Raw genomic sequence first — 16,154 nt, forward strand, 5'->3', positions numbered from 1 at the left:
TAATTTTTCCAAATCATCCTTAATTTTAAAATTCCAACATCTATAATACCTACAAAAATCACTAATATTCACATTCAATCATAAAACTCAAAACCAATTCATTTAATCATTATATAACCTTCATTAAACCAAAATAGATAATTAAATTCAAATAAAACACCACAAAATTTATGCATCACAATTTTTTCAATTAAAACTTAACCTTAATCTCTCAAATTAACAATTTGGATAAATCTAAACCACACAGACTATTGTTCAAACATCAATCCACTAAACTAAACAATCAATTGAAATATGCATAAGTTCAAAGTATACCAAATTTAAGTTTTTTACAGTCAAGAAATTAAAATTTAAAGAGACTATGTGGCTAAAAAAAATATTCAGAGCACTCATATAGTTTGAAAAAACTTAAAATCTCATTCAAAATATCTTATAATAGAGTTTTGAACCAAAAATCACTCCCACGATCGCTGCGCACGCTCACTCTATCCTTTTCTTTTCCTCTGTTCGACGGTGCGGAGGAATAAAGAGGAGAGAAGGGGTATGGTGGGTTTTGAAATTTGGATGTGTGTCCCACGACACCCATAATTTCTTCTTCTTTTCTTTTTTTATGCTCCCTCAACTCAAATCTTCTGCCTCTTCTTATCCCTTGTTTTCCCCCGCTCCTCTTTCTTCGTCACTCATTCATTTCTATTCTCTATTCTTTCTCTTTTTTCACATTCATCATGTTCCTAATTTGTTTTTCTTCCACTTGCTTTCAAAAATCATGTACCATGATATTATAAATTATCAAATTATCTTTCATAATTTTCTATAATTTTCCAAGACTTTCATAAAATCCCAAGGGCTAAATATTTAATTTTTATATTTTTCTTGAATATAATTTTAATAATATTTATATAATTAGAAATACTCAAGTGTAAAAGTAATTTACATAGCTTAATTTAATCCCCCTTAACCTTATTAACTCTCATTTTTTAAAAAATTATGTATTGGAATTAAGACCTTAAAATTTAGCTCAGATAATTACATGATAATTTCTAATTACCATAAAATAATTCCTTTGTATTGTTACTTAATTCCTAAAAATAAAAATTGGGATGTTACAGTTAATTTTAATTGAAAAAATCTGATCCATATTTAGAAATGAGTTGTTCCCAGTATGAAATTAAAATTCATTTGTGAAACTTTAAGTAGTTATAAATATAGATAATCACTTGAAAATTTAGCTAAACTAATCACTTATAAATTTTTATATTTATTAATATATAGGTAAATCACTTAAAAAATTAAAAAAGACACTACTAAAATTACTATTATGAGTTGAACTTATTGTTAATCACATTTCCAACATGAATCCTAATTTTTTTAATTAAGATTAATAACAAATCTCAACTCATAATAGTAATCAAAGATAATTTTGTAAACTCATTTTTTTTTTAAAAGTAAAAATCATGATTCATTATTGAAATTTTAATAATTTAAAATTTTTAATTATAATTAATGGCCATGTGCGATATTTAATTGTCATTTTCCCCAGATTCTATGCATAAAATCCCACGAAAAAGAAAACGCAGGTACAGCATGCACGAAAAGAAATAGAGCATTGCTGCAAAAATAAAAGTCATAATAAAATAAAATATAGGGAGGATTTCAGTTAAGGATCTCAAAAAAAATTTAATTTCAAGTGAATTTAAAAATATTTTAAAATTTCAATTCAATACAAAGAAAATAAAAAATATTTAATAATATAAAGATTAAAATACCTTTCATGTATTAAAACTGTATGAGATATTGGTTCGAGCCCATTACTACGTTAAAGTCTATTTCATTTGTAATAGAATGTGGTTGAATTATTGTAATTTCTTTGACTACAAAAAGAAAGGTCGAAGTCTTTGTAATTGTATCATAGGAGAATAAACATTTTGACTTTTCTTTCTCATTGTTTTATAGTTATTTGATATTATTAATTTATCAATATTACTTATAAATTATATTTTAAATAATTAATAATATTAATTATTAATTTATTAATTTTATTTATTAATTTATTAATATTAGTATCGATTGTCAATAATTTATAATTAATATTAATAAATTATAAAATTTGTTAATATTGATGTTCATAAATTAACAAATAAAATTAATATTTAATAATTGATATTGTTATTTATGATTGAAAAATTGATGTTAAATTTTATACAATTATTAACATATCAACTTATAAAATTTATAACTCATATTTATAAATTAATAAATAAAATAAAAAAATTAATAATTAATAATTTAATGTAATATTTTAATATTTTTACCGTTAAAATGTTTTTGATTTTTTATTTGAATTGAATTAAAATTTTAAAATATTTTTAAATCTATCTGAAATTAAGTCTAATGCCAGAGCTTAATTGAAATTCTTCCTAAAATATAAGTGGTCCTAATTTATCGATCAAAAAACAATAGTGAAAGCGCACGAAGATAAAGTTTCGTTAAGAGGCCGTCCAGGTCTGATTGTTCATCCGAAGAGACCAATAACCTCATTCATACGAGAAGCTCATAAAGTTGCTGCTTCCTACCTCTTTTTCTTCATCACGAAGCCAAACCAAAGCAAGTAAAGAACCCAGTTTCCATAATTTGCTTTTCCTCACACCTAACGGTCAAAAAGTTCCTCAATTCTACCAGTAAAACCCCATCGTCGTCTTCTTCCCTCATCTCCTTCCTATAAAGTTCGCTGTCTCAGAATCAGAACTCATCGCTCTGAACCTTGTAACAACATGTCGGTTGACATTTGGGTGGTACCCTTCGTCGGCCAGGGCCATCTTCTCCCCACCATTGAGCTATGCAAGCATCTTGTTTCCAGAAATGTCAAGGTCACTCTCGTCATTTCCTCCAACCTCTCCTCCTTCCTTCCCTCGTCTCTCCACCAATACTCTTTACTTCACGTCGCGGAAATTCCAGCCGCTCCCATGCCTCCACCGGAACAGGGCTCGCACCCATTTCACTCCATTCACAAAATTCAAGGCTACTATTTTCAACAGCTTCAAAACCTTCTCTCTGCCCAACTCGATAACTCAGCAAGGCGCACTGTTGCCATCGTCGACGTCATGATGAGTTGGATCCTCGAGGCTTTCAACAAATTCCATGTGCCCAGGGTGGCGTTCTTCACTTCCGGCGCGTGCTCTGCCGCCTTGGAGTATGCAATCTGGAAAGCCCACCCGGAAGACCTAAAACCCGACGAGATCCGATTACTTCCTGGGTTACCCCAAGAAATGGCTCTAACGCTTTCGGATCTTCAACAGGGACCTCACGGCCCGCCACCGCTACCACCACCAGGCGTCGGAGCTTCTTTACCTCCCCCTCCCGGTGGGCCAGGGCACATGGGACCGCCCCCTCCCGGTGGACCAGGACGCATGGGACCGCCCCCTCCCGGGGGCCAACCACCATGGGTGGAAGAGGTTCGCGAAGCCATCGCGTTGCTGTTCAACACGTGTAGCGATCTGGAGGCACCTTTTATCGACTACGTAGCGAACCAAACTGGCAAACCGATCTGGGGCGTTGGTCCGCTGCTCCCGGAAAAATATTGGAAATCGGCCGGTTCCCTCCTCCACGATCGGGAGATTCGAACGAACCGTCGGTCTAGCATCACGGAAGATGAGGTGGTCCAATGGTTGGATTCAAAGCCACGAGGCTCAGTACTGTACGTGTCATTTGGAAGCGAGGTGGGCCCTACAATGGAGGAGTATCCACGGCTAGCCGGAGCTCTGGAGTCATCGGACCAACCATTTATATGGGTTCTCCAACCCGGGGCGGGCAGGATGGGTCCGCCTCCTGAGATGGTGGGAAGTAAACCCGGGTCGGATGAACCTGAATCAGAAGGGTATTTTCCACACGGGATGGACAGTCGGGTCGGACGAAGGGGCTTGATAATACGCGGGTGGGCTCCACAGCTCTTGATACTGAGTCACCCATCAACAGGTGGGTTCTTGTCCCACTGTGGGTGGAACTCCACAGTGGAGGCCCTAGGACGTGGGGTCCCATTTTTGGCATGGCCCATAAGGGGCGACCAATACCATGATGCCAAGTTGGTGGTGCAGCACCTTAAGGTGGGGTACAAAGTATCTGATAATCTGGCAGAGGTGAAGAAAGATGATATAGTGAAGGGAATAGAGAGGTTGATGGGAGATAAAGAAATGAAGAGGAGAGCTGAGAAATTGAGCGAGAAGTTTCAGCATGGCTTCCCGAGTAGTTCTCAGGCTGCTTTGGATGCTTTCAAAGATTATGTGAACCAGAAATTGCTTTAGGTTTGTGTACGCGTCTTTAACATACGATATGTTCAGAGTCTATGGTGAGAAAATGAAAATGTTATTTAAAGTTTTTCACTGACACGAAAATTGTTCGCAACCATGGCATTCGCGTCTAGATCCAAATTATTAATAATAATAAAAAACGTCACTTTTTGACATCTTAGGGGAAAGTTTGTTGATTATGCGATCCGTTGTAGGAAATTGACTGTGGAAACTGGTGAATAATTTATTCTCGCAAAAGCAAATATTCGACACGTATCACACTATTCGCTAGCATATTCATGATGAAATAAAGGAGGGAGGCAGCAACAGTTGACATCGTACTCCATTAATGTTTTTTTTTTTTTTGGCCGAGTACCCCATTAAGTTAGAATCGTGGAAAATTCAAAGAAGCTGCGCGCGTATCGTTTATGTGCACAAGATTTTACTAACAAAGGCATGACATGACCGCTCACTGATTACGACTAGTACTTGAAATTTACAAATTAAAAATCACAGATTTCTCATGTATCAGTTGAAAATTAATGCTCTTAAATCAAAACTTCGTGAAAGATGTAAAGAACTAAATCTTCTTATATGAAAAAGGAACTGAATCTAAATATAATCCATGAACCGAAAGAGAGGGACTTTCTTTTCCTTTAATCATTTCATGGTGAAACCCAATCAGATTACACTGAACCTACCCAAATCCCAGAAAGAATAGAACTAAAAATGGTACAAATTGATATTGGAAACAAATGATTTTGTGCAAACGTCTTGTTGATCACTCATGATGGATCTGAATCCAGCTTAGGGACTATAGCAGATGAGAGCTCTAAATGGGAAATGCGAACAGCGCCAATAAGCCGCTCTGGCAACTCATCAGTAGTATTTGCCTGAAATTAATAGCTTACATTAATAGCTACGCCAACATCTCGCAGGACACCGCTGAATGCATGGATGAAACTTGTGAAGTACTGAAGTCCTTGGGCAGATATACAATTTTACACAGACTAAGGAATCAAGTTGAAATAAGCTATAATACTTTCAAGGTATCTGGAAAATCATCAGGAAGGATATTTAGGGGAAAAAACTAGTGTTTTAGACAAAGGATCTTATATTGAGAATCATGAGGAAGGGTTTTCTAACAAGGACTGGAGGGAGTGCCATGATCATTTTCATTCATCTCTCGTGCACACAGTCATGCATGCTATCAGGACAGTGATATGCAGAATAATGACATTTTTACATTCCAAAAATTAAATCTTGCACCAAAACAACTCAAATCCATCCTATTCTAGCAAAAATTGGCAATCAAATTCATTGCAAATGCAAAACTGCATGCGGAATTCTAGCAGAAACATTTAATCTGGGGATGTTAACAGAACCCCAGGGCCAGCAGTTTTTCTCGGACCCATCCAACATACAAGGAACATAGAACTAAATGACTTAAGATAGAGGAACCTCTTTTCCTTAAATCTCTCCTTCAAACTATTATTGTAGCAACCAACTCTCCATCACATACTACATTTAACTTGGTAACTGTGTAGTCGAAGTTATTAAACTCCCATAATCAGTATGAAAGTTCCAAATTAAATTCAGCAAGAAAATAGGTCTGATCCGATTCCACCTCTTAAAATGCCATTTCTTGCTAACACGTACACTGTTACTAATGTAAAATTTATAACAATGAAAGGAAACATACCTGTACAAGAAAAGCCATATCAACCACCAATGTAGTAATTACACCAACGACAAGCCCCAAAACTCCATTGGCAACCGTGGAAGAACCGATATCAACATCAATCTACAAATTGAAGCCAATGATTTTATCAATCATAGCAGAAAAGGAAGACAGCATTCACCATTCATTATAAAGAAACTTCCTACAATCAGAAAGAGAATAATTTATTGAGAGATTTAATGAACATTTACTTCTAAATACTTAGCACCACGAATATAGTTGCAATCAACAGCCTTTCCCAGTAAACAAGGAGTGCTCCCAACACTTTGGCGCACAATCCATGAGCCCTGCATATTTTGGGTCAGAAAATCAACGTATACCTTTGTAGCCTTTTGAGTCAGAACAGTAGTCATAACTAACAAGATACAAGGAAACATGACGATTGACATAAAATAAATTGAAACTATTAAGAAAAAGTTAAAATTGTTTTAAAAAACTGAGAAAGGAAAACAGAAAATTATTGAACAAAATAGGAGAGAGAATTGATGCAAAACCGGAAAAAACAAAAAGGCGTCCTCCTACACCATCTGGTGGATTGAACTGGTATTTTGGCATTTTGCTGGTAAGGTGACAAACACTCTAACCATCAAATCCCCAAATGCATCCATGAAGGCACACCCCCCCCCCAAAAAAAAAAAAAAAAAAACTAAAAAACCCCAAAGAGAGGGGGTGGATCACCACTTCAGAAATATAGAAAAATGATCAACTGATGGTCGCATACAAACACAGCGCATACAGAAATTTACACAAACCAGGCGCAAAAGAGAGGCACCCCAGAATATGCATGCAGATAAGCATCTGAATGCTTCTGTAAGCAAGCACATCAGTGATGATTCTGATGGACCACAAGGGTAAAGCTTGACAAATCTACAACTTACAAAAGCAATTGGGCAAAGGCCATAAGGGCTCAACAGCACTAGAGTCCTAAACAAGAATTTTCCGATGCACTGGTGACAAAAGTTAGTAAATACCTTTGGCACTGATGGAATGAGCTTCAATCTGCTATTACGGAACTCATCATCACCATCAACAAAGCGTTGCAAGAGAGACCCAGGGACCAATGCCTTTGTCACAAAATAGAATACCATACTATAGTGTGTTGATCCGGGCACCTACAAGTCAAACAATGGGTTTGTGATAGAGCTGCTGATTTGCCAAGGCCTAGAGGATCAAATTAAGAAGATAATGACAGACGGGGGAAAAACAAAAACTGCCAGGTCAAAGGTTATTCTTTGGGTCCTGGCTGTAAGGGAAAAAGAAGGGGGGGGGGGAGTCCTCCATGTCTGCCAGAAGGGGAGGGGAGTATTTTGAATATTGAGAGTGGTGAGGAGAGTTCTGGCCTCTCAAAAGTCCAGTGTATTGGGGTAGAGGAAGTCATCTTTCTTCATCATTTTATCTTCTGCTTAGTCTATGATGTGAGTGAGTAATATATATTTTGTGTTGTTGTTTGGTGGAGTGAATTTGTTGCTGTTTCATGTACTTTCAGTTCCTTATTTTGCTTGTAATCCAGCTGTTATTATTTTCAGTCCCATTTGTAGTGTATTTTTCTGGTTTTTGCTTGTTTAAAGCTTATCAGAATAGAGGGTTCCATCAGTTTGTTTACTTCAAAAATCAATATTGTCCAGCTTTGAAGTTGACTCAGAAGAAGAAACTCACTTGAAGATTAAAGATAATCGAGAACAGTCCTTTTTCTGATGCAACCTACATAAATTCCAAAAGAGAACAATGAATTGTATCCTCCAAAGTAATAAACAATCAATCAACTCAATAAATTATTTAAAAATGAGAAAAAGCACTGCTAAAAATCTATGCGAATATACACAGGCCTACAGCAGGTCTCTATACTTTCTAAGAATCTTCGTCAAGTAACAGAATACATATAAGATTCAAAGGTCATACTCAAATTCTTGGTATCCAAAATCCACATGCAAAGTGATTTCTGATGAATATCAAAACAAAACTTCCGCATCTTACATATACCACCTTAACTAGGGTTAAAAATTATAAATGGCCCCAGTACAAATTTGCAAGGTTGTCAACTAAGCAAGCCAAAGTGGTTATAAAATACAACCTTTCTTTAAAAGATCATTGGAAGCCAAGAACAAGGAACAATAGTTCATCAAGCAGTTTCTTGATATTCAAACTGAAGCATGAGGCATAGAAAATAAGATTTAGCTTTATAATACTCACCTGCGCTGCACATCCCTGGCACTTAGCCACATGATCCATTCTTTTTGTGTCCTTGAACCAATCAACAGCGACAAGATCCATCAGGTGCTTTCCTGCAGTAATCTATATACAGTTTGCCACAAAGAAATAAGAACATACAAACATGGTAATAGATTTCAAGTCAAAAGGCAAAACAGGAAAACAGGAAAGGACCTTTGACTTGTCAAAACAAAATTGCTTGCTTCGGATGCTAAAGTTATTTCCATCCGAAATTTTCCAGCAATCACGTGCATTATCACGATCATCACGACGTAAATTACCCGAAAAGCAAGACAAGTCAATTTCCGTTGCTGGTTCTTCTTCCACAACAGCTTCAGTTTAAAGGGAAAAAAAAAAAAGATTAGATTTCCTCTAATCTCTGCTGTTAGTTTGTCTGTATGATTTGTCATTATAATAATTCCAAAAAAGAAATTATAGCAAGCAGCCACCTGTTCTTTTGACATCATTCTCAATCCCATTTGAGTATACCTGAAAATATTCATGCTTAGAATTTATGTAGCTTGTACCAAAATTATAGAGGTCAGATTGGTGGGAATACAAAAACGACCTCTTGTTCAGATTCTGCAATTTGAAAATCTTCATCTTCATCAGAGTATTCATCCAACATGACAGAGTTTCTACTGGCAGCATTCATTTGATCCACAGAGGTTGGATGAACAGAAGAATCATGGCCCTTGGGAGTGTTCTTTGAAGAAATGGTTGTTGAGGACATGTTAGCCATAACAGGGATACGTGGAGGAGCATTCCTTTCATCTGTTTGGGAAAACCATTCACGTAAACCTGTTCAAAAAGAAGAAGAAAAGAAAGAAAAAGACCGTATCAATATTATGCAGGACAAGCAATATTTGCATGTTGAAAGGTCATATAGTGGAATGTGTAGAATCAAAACATATCCAGGATAACATTACCATGAAAATATAGGGGCAATAGGAAGTATAAGTCGCCCAAGTCTTAAACTTAAGCCCCAGTACTATTGACTACGGACAAAAACATCTGCAGATCTATTCTCGTGATAAGGAAGGAATTTATGCTTTTATAGAAAACAAAAACCTATGATTAATCCAAATCAACCAGATTTTCTTAGCATACTATGTAAGTAAATTCAATTTGAGTGAAAAACTAGAACCAACCATTTTATCACTCCTGGCCCCATAAAATCCTCAAACCTTCTGCAAAAAATAGAGATGAAAGAAGCCAGCAACACTAAAAATAGCATACATAATGTTAAATAACTCAACAGCAAGTGAAACTATGATGAGAAAAGAAATAGCATTAACGGTCCACAAGAATTTCAAAGCAAACACATGGTTGGAAATAACTCACCAGCAACACTATTTAACATCTGAAGGAGACAATGTTGCTGAAAAGACGACATGTAACCCACACCCCATCCCCTAAGATCAATCTGCATAAGATGCTGAACTTGAGTCCTTGGCCTCCCATTTCGAGATTTTAAAGGGGAAATATTAAATCCTCCACCTGAAGTAAACAGTTCTTAAGCCTAAAAATAAATTTGGCACACATTTCAAGCATGCTATGAATGAAGACAACTTATTTTCTCCAGAAAGAGAAGTATTAATTTCTCTTAGGTTCAACTTTTAAGTGCATCCTATTAATCACATTTAAATTGTAAGTCATCAAGTTATCACAATGATCAAGTGTTACTTCAAATGGACCCCCCCCCAACCCCAAACAAGGGGAAAAAAAAAAATCTGTCACTTCAGTTGAGGCCACAAAAGAATGAACAACCCATGTTCCTAAACTAAAAGAATGACCTTCTTGGAGAATTCTAAAAATATTTATTGGATAGGGACCCAAATCATTGCTTGACTTCTTGGCTCAGAACAAAATAAATCCAGTTTGATTGGTCACCCTTGGTCAACATGTACCATAATGAAGATTACAGTAACAAGACCGGACCACCCATATTTCATTTTCGTATGCATCTCTTCAAATATGGCAATATTTCAGACATATCATTCAAGTCAGAAAGGGAAAACTTAAATCTTCCACATATGACAACTACAATAGGCTAAGCAACAGATACCCTAGGCAGCTTAGTAGCTTTTGCATACATTTTCCAACTGATGAACTATTCCTATCTCAAGACTATGATATTACATCCATTTAAGCAGCGATAAGATGAAAGGTTGTTAGGATTTAATAAATCAATCGAAATGAATGAATTCCAGGGGGGAAAAGAGGAACTATAGGTTTTAACATATAGACTCTTTATGTGTGTGCGTGCATAGATATGTGAAAAAGAACAATCTTACTCTCAATATGGGCACGGACATATCCTGGTTGTGGACCACAGTTCAGATGCTCCCTAGAACGAAATAAGACAACTACAGAAAGAAGAAACATTAGTGCAAATTTTCAGAATAGATACTGCAATTTTGGACAAAAATAGCAAGGTACCTACCATAACTTCCATCATCATTTCGGCGCCAATAGCGTACATAGCAAAGATCACGGGGCCATACAAACCTGCCATAATAAAGACATTGAGCATACAAGTGCAAATGACGTTACCTTGTAAAAAATTGCCATCCTAAGCCATATTTTTAAAATAAACAATTGCGAATACTTTGATGGGAAATACAGAGATAATTGTCCAGAATTGAAATAATTAGAACTAAAGCTAGTTAAAAAAACAAATTTTTGGGCCCAGATTAAGTTTAGATTTTTCAGGCCCAATTCAAATTTCAGAAGGGGAAAAAATCTATCTTAGCCCAATTATAGAAAATATTTGTTGTTCTTGTATCATCATGTATTGACTTCATTTAATCAATAATAAAAAGATCCATTTTCTCTTCAAATGTTTAACTTGTTCAACATTCAAGTACATATATAATATATTCTAAGATTGCATTTTATATGCGTTAAGAAAACTATCAAAAAGTATCACGTGATTCTGCCTTGGGAGGGATAAAATTCAAGTAATTTTGCAGTTTGTGCATAAGAGAAATTTCAAGTCATTACACAACTGTTAGCCCATGTTTACTCTTGTATAAACTACAAATTCAACATACTAGGAAGAAGAGAAAATGTATATTGTATTTACATTGGAAACCAATCAAGCTGAAGTCTATGATAAAGAACTGCTGTGTGCCCATCCACCTCCTCGACTAAGCTACCATCTTGGAAACTGCAATCCCACCTACACGTGCACAAACATCATGAGACTACAAAATTTCTCCACAACATAAACTCTATGAGACATAAAATATCTCAGCAGGAAAAAAAAGGATCCTTTCATTCATTTTCTTAACACAAGTACAATAAAAGGCATGCTTGACCTGTGCAAGCCTCAAGTAGTTATACTGGCATAAGGTACAAGGCTTGGAAGCTTAAGCATTTCTAAGCAATATAAAAAAATTATTCAAGGAAATTAATAATCATATCGAGGGAAATATGTTAGAAAGTATCATATTTAAAACAAACACATGTAGTAATAAGATACTATCAATACAACTTTTCCCAATGCAGTAGCTACTTAGAAATCAAATAAAAACTGGAACAGCCACCCTATTAACCCACTAAATTGTTCAAACTACGCATATTATACAGCTGAATTGTTCGTCAGAACAATGTCTCTCCTTCAACCATCTCTCAATCTTCAACATATCATCATGTTTAGAAATTAGAAAGTTTAGAAGCATCACCAGACGCTATTGTAATATTTTAATCTACAATCAATAATCACTCTCCAGTGATAAACATGGCAATATTTCTCAAAAAGTAAAGGAACACTACAATTTGTCAAACTGCAGCAACCATGAAGCCAACATAAATATGCAGAACGCCTACTCAAACCGTGATCCATCCATGCTCATCACAAGCTCAAAAATTTCTTCACATGTGGCCTCCACAACTCCAACTGCCTTCATTGCTCTACTATAGCTCCTGGGCTGCGTAGAGAGTAAATTGATGATGATTGTGTTCGACCAAAACGTCCAATGAAATGGTAAAATCATACAATTCAATGAAAGTAAGACAAAAAGAGTTTCATACAAGGTAATCAACTTCAAGAAGTTCTTCGAAAATACGAAGTCCTGCCAACCCAAAAAGCAAAGACATCAATCAATTTGTAAATAAAGAATAGTCAATCATTGAAACACTGTAACCAAATGTAGCTAACCATTTTGGCACTGCAAAAGACGCCAATGTCTTCTTGAAAATGCTTGATTATTGCTATTTTGATTTGACAAATCAGAGTCTATTTCCCGTGTCCAGTCAAAAACGGATGCTGGAGGACCTTTATATCACAAAATAAAAGGTTTAAATACATATTCCAGCAAAGTAAATTTAAGCGAATAAGTCAAAGTGCAAATAAAAGACCATTTCCAATTGTTGTCCTCCTTAACAAGTTGGGATGTGCCACTAGATCATCCTCCTGAACACTTAACCAGAAGAGATATAAAATATAATTACTATCATAAACATGTAGAAGGATACACAATATAAAATAGTACTCCACAAATAATTTAAGAATGGAGATATTTGCAATGCAAATAATAATAATAATAAACTTAAAGACAGCTAAATCTTTTTCAATTATGCATCAAATGTCCTATTATGGTTGCATCTCCAAAGAATGAATATCAGATTCGGCCAACAATATCTAAAGGGAGATGGACATAATTTAAATCACAACATATGCCACTAATATTCAAATTGCATTTCATCATTTTAAGTTGCACCCTTCTTCATTATTCAAGTGAAAAGAGAAAACCTCAAAAATACTTACAGGCTTTCATGGTCTGAGAAAGAAGTCGTGTTCCCATCATCCATCCCAGATTTGTACTCAAAAGAAACATATTTGTTGCCATTTGCAGGTTGTGCTCCCTGATGCTACACAAATTAAATATTGAACAGTGAGATTCTATATGAATTGGAAAGCATGGCCTAACAATATGGATTTAAAAGAATATAAATTAAGATAACAAACCATCAAGTAATGCATTAAGAAATTTCTTTTAATTTGAAAGCTAATATATCTAAGGGAGATATAAAACCTAACCAACAGGTAGAAATATGAATATTGTATCAAATTTAGAAAGCCAAGATAATGCAATTTGCTGAAACAGACCTGATCAATTACATACTCGATTTTTTCCTTCCAGGTTAGTGCCTCTTGAATATTAAATGCCGCCATCTGCAATTAGAACCCAACTAATAAATATTTGCATGACACAAATGACAGAAAAAGGAACCCAAAAATCACTATGATCTGATACAAGCCAACGGCATATGAGTATAAGTTTATGCTCATTAAATGAATATTGGAAAAAGAAACTCACTGTCATCCGATGGTACATGTCTTTCTTGTTGTAAACAGACAAAACATAAACCATCTGCACAAAAGAGGGAAAAAAAATATATGAAAAGGGTCAAAATTAGAGGGATCAGGAAACAGAGTTACAAGTTTATCTGATAACACTTAGAAGAGAAATAATGGTTTCTAAGAAAATGAAACTACATACAAAGAGGACCACTACTGAAACACAGGCTATGCTATTCAGAAAGCAGCATCTCCAGGTCAAATTATCGTGTATGGTAATCAGTTGGTTCTAGTCAAAACATGGTGTTGACCAAAGCAACGTGGAAGTAACTTTGCTAGAAAGTTACAAAATCACCTGTGCAACTAGTTACCAAACAGTTCTTTATAGCAGAGGCAACTTTTGCACTTCCAGAAATATTCATTAAAAAAAAAAAGATGAAAACACTCATTCCTCTCCACTTATGACTCAGAATTATATGACCGCTAGTAACTGAATGCATCAAGAGGGGAACAGGCATATTGCTAATTCCACTGTATGGGTACTGATAATAGTATGCATGTCCATAGACAGCATAAACAGACTAACTAATTAAAATAGTAACAGTAACATATGCAGTAAGACTAATCCACTGCATGCAGAAGAAAATGCAAGCTAATGGGAACCCTGCTCAGATGCCAGTAAAATAGCCATCTTATCAAGTTATTTTGACCTAACTTGATGATAATTCCTGCATATTTCCATGTAAAGTCACATATTCCATCTGAGAAACAAAACCTAGTGGGATTAATATAAATAAGATAAGATGTTGCTAGTTCACAGGCCTAAAACAATGACATTTACTTTTGCCTTAGCACCTGAAAGCGGCTATACTTGGAATACACAAGTTGGTGTATTTGGTGAGTAATTTGCATGCCATCAGAGCATGGAGCATTTCCTTCTTATCAGGTTTTTATGTCTTGGTAGGAGTGATGAGAAAAATCTCTGTGGCAGTGCCCCACTTATGATGTCCTTTGGCATCAGAATTAATAATTAATGTTGATGTTGATCTTTCCTTTTTTGCTGCTACATTTAAGGAAAATGTCTCAGCCTGCCGTTTTGCAATTCCTTTTTGTATAATGGGAATTCGTCTTTCTTTAATCTAAGATGAAATTGTAATTTGTCTGAGATAACAGATTCTGTGAGTTAACCATGTCAGCCAAAGTTCTCTACTCAGAACTTCATCTTATGTTGAAGATCATATTTCTCCGTTACCTTCCTGCATACCATTTAATATTTTAGTCATTATCCTAGCATGCACTTTACATCACATACGCCTTCATACAATTTCCACAACGTTCTAGTTTTCCATTTCGCACATTTTTATTTCCCAACAGCATTATACTCACTATAGAAATACAAGAACCGTAGGACAAGTATAAAATCATGCAAAGCAAACAATTAATTTTGGAGATACGCCATCCAGGCGTCCACTAACACTTTGAGGCCATCAGGCTCCTTCTACAGCATGTATTTATACCAAAAAGGAAAATATTAAAAAAGTTTCGTGAACTCACGTGTCCATGATGAGCCTTCAAGCCTCTATCCTCCACTCTACAATTACCGTCAATCAACAGTGTTTTGATTGGAACCTAATAAATCAGAGACGAAGAATTAGTCGCTAACATTGTGGCCAGCTTCTCCAACAACCGCGTCCCAGTAAAGTTGACAAGAGAACAATTAGAAATTCTCCAAGAAGAAGAAGAAGAACGTTTTGAAAGTATAATTTCGAACAGTTGAAAGGCAAAACCATCATTATGTTCTTAAAATTAAATCTAAAAACAAAAGGCAAAAGAAAAAAAAGGACCCATTTTCTATCTACGCAAATATATGAAAAGATTCTAACAAGATGTCATTTCTTACGTGAAAATCCCGAAAAAGAGTTAAGAAAGCACCATAAACCGAAACTTCAGCAAAATTAACATAACAACTAAAAATTCGAAGAACGAACTGTCAGCAAAATGGTGAACTAACCCGGTTATCCTGTGGTTTTCTCTTGTAGTACGCGAGAAGACGGGGCTCAAGCACGAAGTACCTCATGTGGATGAACGATCGGCCGATCTTTCTTCGGCCATACCGTACCATCCAACCTTCATACACGACTTTTGACGACATCCTTCCAACCAGAGATGAGGATGAAGCTCACACTTTTGCAACACAAAGAAGTGCCGAAAACAAAAGCCAAAAATTTCAACAAATATCTATCCGATATTGTAAAACAAGAAAACACCAACGGGATATTTCATAAAACCGGAAGCTTCATATAAATTCTCCGCTTCCGCGAGATCAATCTTAGCCAAGTGACCCGATCGGTCATGATCAATATCAGAACCGCCGGATCACATAACCGGCGATTCCAAGCTCCATTGCCCGGGGATATTTCTGCGGAGTAACGAGCTAGAAATCGATATTCGAATTCCCCATTGTATCCGCATAATCTTTTTCCAGAATTCTCAATAGTCAATCCTCGCTTTGACTTCGAATCTTGGAACGCTCCACCGGGATCCGGGGACGGCAAGAGCGAAGAGCGAGTGACGGAACGAGGGAATTTGAGTAAGATTCTGACGAGCACAAGAG

At 35.8% G+C, this 16,154-nt stretch overlaps 2 protein-coding genes across 2 annotated transcripts; one reads left to right on the forward strand and one right to left on the reverse strand.

Moving 5' to 3' along the window:
* Positions 1-2,511: 2,511 nt before the first annotated feature.
* LOC129310706 (scopoletin glucosyltransferase-like) lies at positions 2,512-4,388 on the forward strand. The gene has a single exon (XM_054952623.1). The coding sequence runs from the start codon at positions 2,772-2,774 to the stop codon at positions 4,296-4,298; it is 1,527 nt and encodes a 508-aa protein (XP_054808598.1). The 5' UTR covers positions 2,512-2,771; the 3' UTR covers positions 4,299-4,388.
* A 466-nt stretch (positions 4,389-4,854) lies between these two features.
* Positions 4,855-16,154, reverse strand: LOC129310705 (protein ENHANCED DISEASE RESISTANCE 2-like). The gene is made up of 22 exons (XM_054952622.1): positions 15,552-16,154; positions 15,095-15,169; positions 13,560-13,613; positions 13,349-13,414; positions 13,007-13,110; positions 12,598-12,659; positions 12,398-12,514; positions 12,271-12,311; positions 12,067-12,167; positions 11,321-11,416; positions 10,679-10,743; positions 10,530-10,601; positions 9,577-9,732; positions 8,801-9,033; positions 8,682-8,721; positions 8,407-8,564; positions 8,215-8,316; positions 7,681-7,725; positions 6,996-7,136; positions 6,216-6,311; positions 5,986-6,087; positions 4,855-5,176 (listed from the first exon to the last, which is right to left on the reverse strand). The coding sequence occupies exons 1-22, from the start codon at positions 15,690-15,692 to the stop codon at positions 5,069-5,071; spliced, it is 2,175 nt and encodes a 724-aa protein (XP_054808597.1). The 5' UTR covers positions 15,693-16,154; the 3' UTR covers positions 4,855-5,068.

The sequence above is a fragment of the Prosopis cineraria genome, unplaced genomic scaffold (assembly GCF_029017545.1).
Source record: "Prosopis cineraria cultivar Desert tree isolate PC_DT_omini unplaced genomic scaffold, ASM2901754v1 PC5, whole genome shotgun sequence".
Lineage (NCBI taxonomy): Eukaryota > Viridiplantae > Streptophyta > Magnoliopsida > Fabales > Fabaceae > Prosopis > Prosopis cineraria.

Excerpts from the sequence above, each read along its gene's own strand:
- LOC129310706 (XM_054952623.1), top strand. The coding sequence starts at position 2,772 with ATGTCGGTTGACATTTGGGTGGTACCCTTCGTCGGCCAGGGCCATCTT.
- LOC129310705 (XM_054952622.1), bottom strand. The coding sequence starts at position 15,692 with ATGTCGTCAAAAGTCGTGTATGAAGGTTGGATGGTACGGTATGGCCGA. Across the intron at positions 7,726-8,214 it reads GCCAGGGATGTGCAGCGCAG|GTTGCATCAGAAAAAGGACT; the intron begins GTGAGTATTATA and ends GAATTTATGTAG. Across the intron at positions 5,177-5,985 it reads ATATGGCTTTTCTTGTACAG|GCAAATACTACTGATGAGTT; the intron begins GTATGTTTCCTT and ends TATTAATTTCAG.